Source organism: Papaver somniferum, chromosome 3, assembly GCF_003573695.1.
Source record: "Papaver somniferum cultivar HN1 chromosome 3, ASM357369v1, whole genome shotgun sequence".
Classification (NCBI taxonomy): domain Eukaryota; kingdom Viridiplantae; phylum Streptophyta; class Magnoliopsida; order Ranunculales; family Papaveraceae; genus Papaver; species Papaver somniferum.
The window spans coordinates 205,911,807-205,918,451 of record NC_039360.1 but is presented as its reverse complement, the minus strand read 5'-3'; the positions used below and the strand labels follow the sequence as shown (position 1 = coordinate 205,918,451).

The 6,645-nt window shown below is 35.5% G+C and overlaps 1 protein-coding gene across 1 annotated transcript; it reads right to left on the bottom strand.

The window, feature by feature from the left end:
* Positions 1-307: 307 nt before the first annotated feature.
* LOC113358494 (GDT1-like protein 1, chloroplastic) lies at positions 308-5,831 on the bottom strand. The gene is made up of 12 exons (XM_026602087.1): positions 5,581-5,831; positions 5,153-5,243; positions 4,710-5,027; positions 3,681-3,734; positions 3,543-3,604; positions 2,875-2,943; positions 2,454-2,505; positions 2,218-2,292; positions 1,744-1,873; positions 1,480-1,550; positions 1,333-1,380; positions 308-738 (listed from the first exon to the last, which is right to left on the bottom strand). Exons 1-12 carry the CDS (start codon positions 5,730-5,732, stop codon positions 667-669), a joined length of 1,194 nt encoding a protein of 397 aa, XP_026457872.1. The 5' UTR covers positions 5,733-5,831; the 3' UTR covers positions 308-666.
* Positions 5,832-6,645: the final 814 nt, after the last annotated feature.

Below are 6,645 nucleotides of genomic sequence, written 5' to 3'. Positions count from 1 at the left end.
GGAGAGATAATCAAGAGTTCAAAGTGAAAGTGCCACACTATGAATGGACTCTATGGACTTGAAGATTGATGAAAAATATTTTAATACGTGATCAAGTACACAGAATGAGATACCAAAACCAGTGGAACATGGTGTGTATCAAGATTCCCTTGATCTTTGGAAGGAATAAAGAGACTTATATTGCATACTTTAAGTAATTAAGGTACAAACCAACCTGTTTTCTTTTAATCAAATGTCTCCTTGGCCCTCCATCCTTGGCAGATTGCGCTACATGGTATGACAAACAACTCCTCTGTAACTATAAGAGATGTCAAGCAAATTTCGTTATTTGATAACGTCTCTTATATTGTAGCCATTTTAAAAAGAATATGCAGACTAGTTCTCACTCAGTGGTTGTAAACTTTATGTATGTCTACAATGAGGACTCTGAAAACTAAATTGAGCAGCAATGTGATCCATGTTGAACAACTTTGTCGAGACCGTATAGCATATTGGTTGGCATACATAATAATGATTGGTTATACAGTAGGAAATTGTAGAACCCATGAATTAATAAGACAATGTTAATGCCTAAAAATATTGTCTCAAATATATTTACAGTAATCTATTCATTCCGTGTCTGATTGCAAAAAGATATTAGTGTTAGATAGTTTCCAACTCTACTATCTATGTCACTATATCAACCAGTGTTATGGCTGCAAAGACTAGAAAAAGACTGCCTCCAACATAAGCAATAATCTGCAGGAGAAAAGAAACAGGATGTAATGTCACCATTTTACGGTTAAGAAGTACTGTCAACTACTGATGTACAGTTACTATCTCAATCTGAAACAAACATGCCGGATAATGAGAAATTCTCTATGAGGCAAACTACAAAAAGTCCCAATATTGAAAAAGAACACGAATAATCAAATGACTGTCAAGTCTAATATACTCTTTTTTGTCGATTAGGATACTGGTGATCAGCTTGTTATCAAATTCGGAATGTAAAATTGGTTATCAGAACTGAAAATTTAGAAAACTAAACACTTGACGCCTCTCTAGCAGAGTAGTAAAGTCGTAGGGTGTTGATATCTACTATTTTATAATTTGAGTCAGAAACTCGTCAGCAAACTAATTCTTGCCAAGCAATTAAAAACAAAAGAGGAAAGAAAATTGAGCACTTATATTTGAGGTGTCAAAGCAGGTTGTGATTGACTTCCATCAGAAAATCAAAGGAAAAAGGAATCTCTTAATTTTAAATAGTTCCTTTCCCTTTGTGCTCCAAAGTTTTGGGGCTGGAAAGGGGTAAATTATATTTAATGATACTTTTTGCAAATTGTTAAAGCTCACCCTTTCTGACAAGAATGTGCCTAATAATGATCCACCCAAAACAGCAAGCTGCAACAAAAGAATATATATCATGATTCATACCTAGTAAGCTAGTGGAAATGAAGACAGTAATTTCCTAGATATGAGAACCGGACGCTTTGAGGTTACCAAGGTAGCGGCGGCATGGCCTGCTGTTGCACCTCCGATTACTCCAAGAGGTGAAGAAGCTGCTGCAAGTGCTGTGGAAAAGAAAAAGAAACACATCTTCAGCTCCAAATGATTGGTCCAGATTGTCACATAGTCAGAGTCACTCTCAAGAAGACGAACTTGATTCAAAAGATGGGCACCATTCTTGCCCATATGCCTTCTCTAATGAATGTTTGTGTGATGCAAAAACAAAATGTAACAATAAATACATGGCTCACGGCTCACCTATTGTGGAGAAGAAAGATTTGTCACCCCATTCAGCAACAAAAACCAGAGCGAAAGTGCTAACTATCGTGCTAGCTGCAGCAAGTATACCAGCACCATCTCCTGAAAAATCAGATACTGCTATCTCTGCCTGATTAAGAATTGCAGTCAGATATTGGTGTAAGACCATCAACAATCAGATATAACGATGCTTGCCTAGGTAAAAACTTTAAAACCGAGTTATATGCCATTTTATAGATACCATCGATCTTCCGCATGTTCTTGAAAGTTAAAAAAGATAATGGTGAGGATGTGTAAAACACAAAAACCATGTTGAGGAAAATATTGAAGTAAATTTTAAAAATAGGCATATAAGAACAATTCTTCATATATTAGATCACGAACTATATCAGTGAAAGAAATTTCCTTAAAGATGAGTAGACATATATAATGACAGCTAAAACCGTCACAGGGGTTCATAATCAAATTATTCACCTCTTTTTGTTCTTCTTCAGTTTTTTGGCCATCACTTGATGCAGCGTCAACCAAGGTGGATACTCCAAAATAAACCTGTGATTAAATGAAACATGAAATCATTGTAATAACTGTGCTTCTACTTTGACACTGTTCATGTACGTTGTTACTACACATGTAAATGGCATGTTTTGCTGCAGTCTTCTGCGTGATTAAATTGTTCCATGAAATGCAGCAAACAAACTGTAAGCTATTACCAAAAGGCACACTGCTGCGATATCATCAAGAGGCAAATCACTGTCACCAAATCTGCACATTCATAACTGGTTTTAGCATACTGTCCAAACTGAAACTCTTCCTTGAAAGAAAGAAGTAGGTTTTGTACCACCCAGGTTACATGGTAAGAACAAACACTTAGAAGTATTGTAGATTGACTACATGTTGGGGGTTTCAACCAAAAAATCTCATAAGATGAAAGCTCTATTTCAGATACTAAATGAACATAGCAGTGGTCCTTTGTATTTAGGATCTGCATCACTGCAGGTTTTCAAAAAGGTCTACCGTAAATATGGAACAACCTAATTATGAGTAGCTTTTAATTATGATAGTTCTAAATTTTCCTGCCAACTAATCCTAGTTCATTGAGGTTCAGTTACTAAAGAATCCCTAAGTAAATACCTGAAAGGAAGAATATCATCAACATAATGAAATGTCCGGCCAAGAGCGACAGATATAATGGTCATTGCCCTGTTCAAGCGATAGAGACAGCAGTCATGTATTCAAATATTCAAATGGAGGAAAACAAAGAAAATACTACACCAATCCACAACCACTTATTGCTCACACTTGAATTCATGTAACAGCAATTACGAACCAAAAAGTTGATTAGATTATGCTACCATAATCGAGAAGATAAAGAACTCATTTTATAACTCGTCATCTGCAATTAGTAGATCTACCTCAGACTTGGTAGAAAATAGTAAGCTTGCAGAGAGAGAAAGAGAGAGTTTTATATTATATTGATGTAAACATGGTGTTGAGCCTTTTTGTTTTCAATACTTCAGCCCCAATTCTAGAACGAAGTTTTCTAACTTTTCATCTTTGTATTTGTGATAATTTATAAAGCCTCCAAGGCTCCACCACTTTTAATTGCTGCAATACCATGTTCAGTAACAACTTTACTAAAAGTTCGAACTTGTAACTAAACTTTTAATAATTATGAGGATACAGGGTTGCCCACTTCCTCATAGTAATATACATGCATTAGTTAATAGAGTTTATTGAGGATTCATTTGTGAAATTGCAAACCATAATATGAATATTGTGCAAAACATAAAATAACTTACGCAAGCGCGCCAAAAGTTCCAGCAAAAACAACAGCAGCAGAATTCCTAGCTGCTAAAAGTGCCTTAAACCAAATGAAACCAAAATTAGGGGAGATATCAATGTTGTCATAATCTAATTGCCTGCAGAAGCAGCCTTACCGCAATGAAGAAGGTCTTGTCCCCTAGTTCAGAAAAGAAAATCAGCAAGAATGCCTGCATCAGAATTGCATTTTCTGTGTTAGTGTGTGTATTCAAATTTCAAATAAATAATACAAGGCAAAACAAAAAACTGGTTAAAGTCAACTATTCTAATGTACTTCTTAGCTTACCGAAGAATAACTAGCAGATGATTACTAGTGCAACATTAAAATATATAAGGGATACTCTCCCTCCTTATGAAGAGAAGAGATCAACAGTTTCAAGCTATGTAGCTCCTCTTTGGTAAAGTTACACCTGAACAGGCCTAATATTATCTCCATAATTTATAGGTTTTGGATTTAGTTTCATTTCAGCAGGACAATAAAAGCTGCATCATTTAGCCAGAGGATAAAAATAAAAGCATAACTCTAGTACATATTTACAAGTCCCGGGCATTAAAAGCTAAAATCAGTCATTTGGTTTTTTGCATCCTTCGTGTTTGTAGCACAAAATATTAGGATAAACTGAGCTGTGTGGTTCAGTAAACTGTTTATCCATTTTGAATATGCTGAGGATCAGCTTAAACCTCCTGTGAATATGTTCAGGGTATATATAGAGATGAGGCAGAACATATTGTACCAGGGTCCAGGGTATTCTAAGATAAATTGAGCATGCATTATGGTTCAGTAAACTGTTCGGCCAACTCTATGATTAAGATAGTACCTAGTTATTTCCTTGGAGAGTCTCAACTATACCTCTATATGAATGAATGAGTACTATCGCAAAAGACACGAGTAGCAATCCAAAGGAATTGAACCATAAAAAACACACTATAAAATAATTACCAAAACTTTAGCAGAATAAGTTTATGAAACTGACCAGAGATAGTACTAAACTAAGCGACATTCAAACTTTTATCACAGGTATGATATGCATAAACACTTGCTGATATGAAAAATGTAGCAAGAACCCATCATAAGGATGCAAAGATAAATATTTAAATTTGCGATAACCAAAATGCAATAGAAGTGACAGGGAGATTTTCCTAACTGAAGCAAAACCTGTGCTAAGATCACCAAGATCGCCTAAGTAAGGAATTGACTGCAACCCAGTACCAATCTCAGAAGCAGCCATGGCATGCTGAGATCCTTGCAGCGTGAGGAAGCCAAGGAGCATTGGAAACTTAAGCCAACTATGGGATAACATATCTAAAACTCCAAGATCTTCGATCTTGGGAAATGTTCTCACGCAATCTTTGTAACTTGAGCTAATTGATCCATGAATTTTACGCATTGCATCGAAGTTTTGTTGAACTCGCATTTGTCTTGGAAGTGCTTTGGGGTTCTGCTCATCAATGGATGTGAGCCCCTAAAGTCAAACGCAATGTCTTAGTGAACACTTAATGTTGTGAAACAAGAGTCAAGAAAATATCATTTTTGAAGTTGACATGATAAAGAGGAAAAAAAAAGGAGAGGGTGATTTGTCAAGGTTACAATATTATCGGCAACGTAAGATGAAGTTTCTAGTAGATGGCCCAACTGCTCAGCATTTGCGTTGTGATTTTGAGGCCATTTTCTTGAATTCCTGCACACATTTTCTACTTTCTCATTCTGAAACAAAACCATATATCACAAAATTTTGCATATTTCTAATAAATTCAATGTTGTGATCGAACTGTTTACACGGGTTTCGAATGGATTTTGCTAAAAACCCTTGCAAGAAATTCAATCCCATATACCAATGCCACTATAAAAATCCTTAATTTTATCCATAAGCATCTAGGTAGCCAAATAAAAAGCAGAAAATGTATCAACAAAAATGAGAAAAGAAATTAAAGTGTGAAGCTGTAATTGCATGTACATTTGAGTTTAAGGAAAATTTCAGACAAAGCGGTTCTAGAAACAAAATAAGCTGGGGTTACCTTGAATTCCGACAGATAGGCCTAGATTTCTGCTTCCGCGAGTGAGGAATAAACGAAGTAGGACGAGTGTTGAAAAATTTGAGAGGTTTTAGAGAAGAATGTTGTAAGTTAAGGTTGAGTATAGCTTCAGAAGAAGATGTTAAAGTCAGCATTTTAAGTTAATTAATCACAAGTAACCAAATTTCTTTTCCTCTCTGTATGTTTGCCTCGTCTTCTGCACCTTACGTGGTGCTCCCTCCTCCCGCCTTTTAAAAACGATAACGTTTTTCACAGGACGGCATCAGATAAGGGATCTCAATTTCTAGTTCTTCTCTGGTGTTGCACCTTACACATCTTCTCTGCTCTGCTCATTTACACGTGCTCAATAGCTTGGCCCTGGACAGTATTCATGCTTCCTTGCTGGGCTTCACACTACTACAAAGTGGGAACTAATGTCAGACCCATATTACCTCGACTCATTTCACCCTTAAACCCGCGCTCCAAAATATCATGGCCGTGCCCTTCAAAATGTTGAAGAGAATCTTATGGTTTATGATTCGAGTCTTATGATTCCCTTCAAAATTTCCTACAACGATTTGAATCCCAACTATGAATCGATTTCTACAGTGATCTTAGGATTTATATTTTGACTCATACGAATTAAACCGATTTATAAGGTAGACAAGTCTAAGTCTGTTATTTTCATGTGATTTTTATTAAAACCAAAGTTTAACGATTTAATTCTTAAAAATGAAAACCGATTCGAGATGTGGTTCATGATTTAACATTCTTGACCGCGCCTATTTCTTCGGTAAAAATTATTCTCAAACTCATATTTTTTAAAATTATGTTATCTCGTGATTTTTTTTTAATGGTCAAATCATCATTTTTTAAAGGAGACCGAGATATATAGAGGCGAAAAGAGAAAAGAAGAAGAGAAGTTTTGATCAGGTTTCATCGATTTCTTGATTCTTATCAATGTTTGTTTTTTTGTTTAACAAGTTTTTTTAGGGTTCTAGGTTGAACTATGTATCTTTATCTATTTTTAATCTTGATCGAAAATCTATAATCAAATTTAAATTTAGG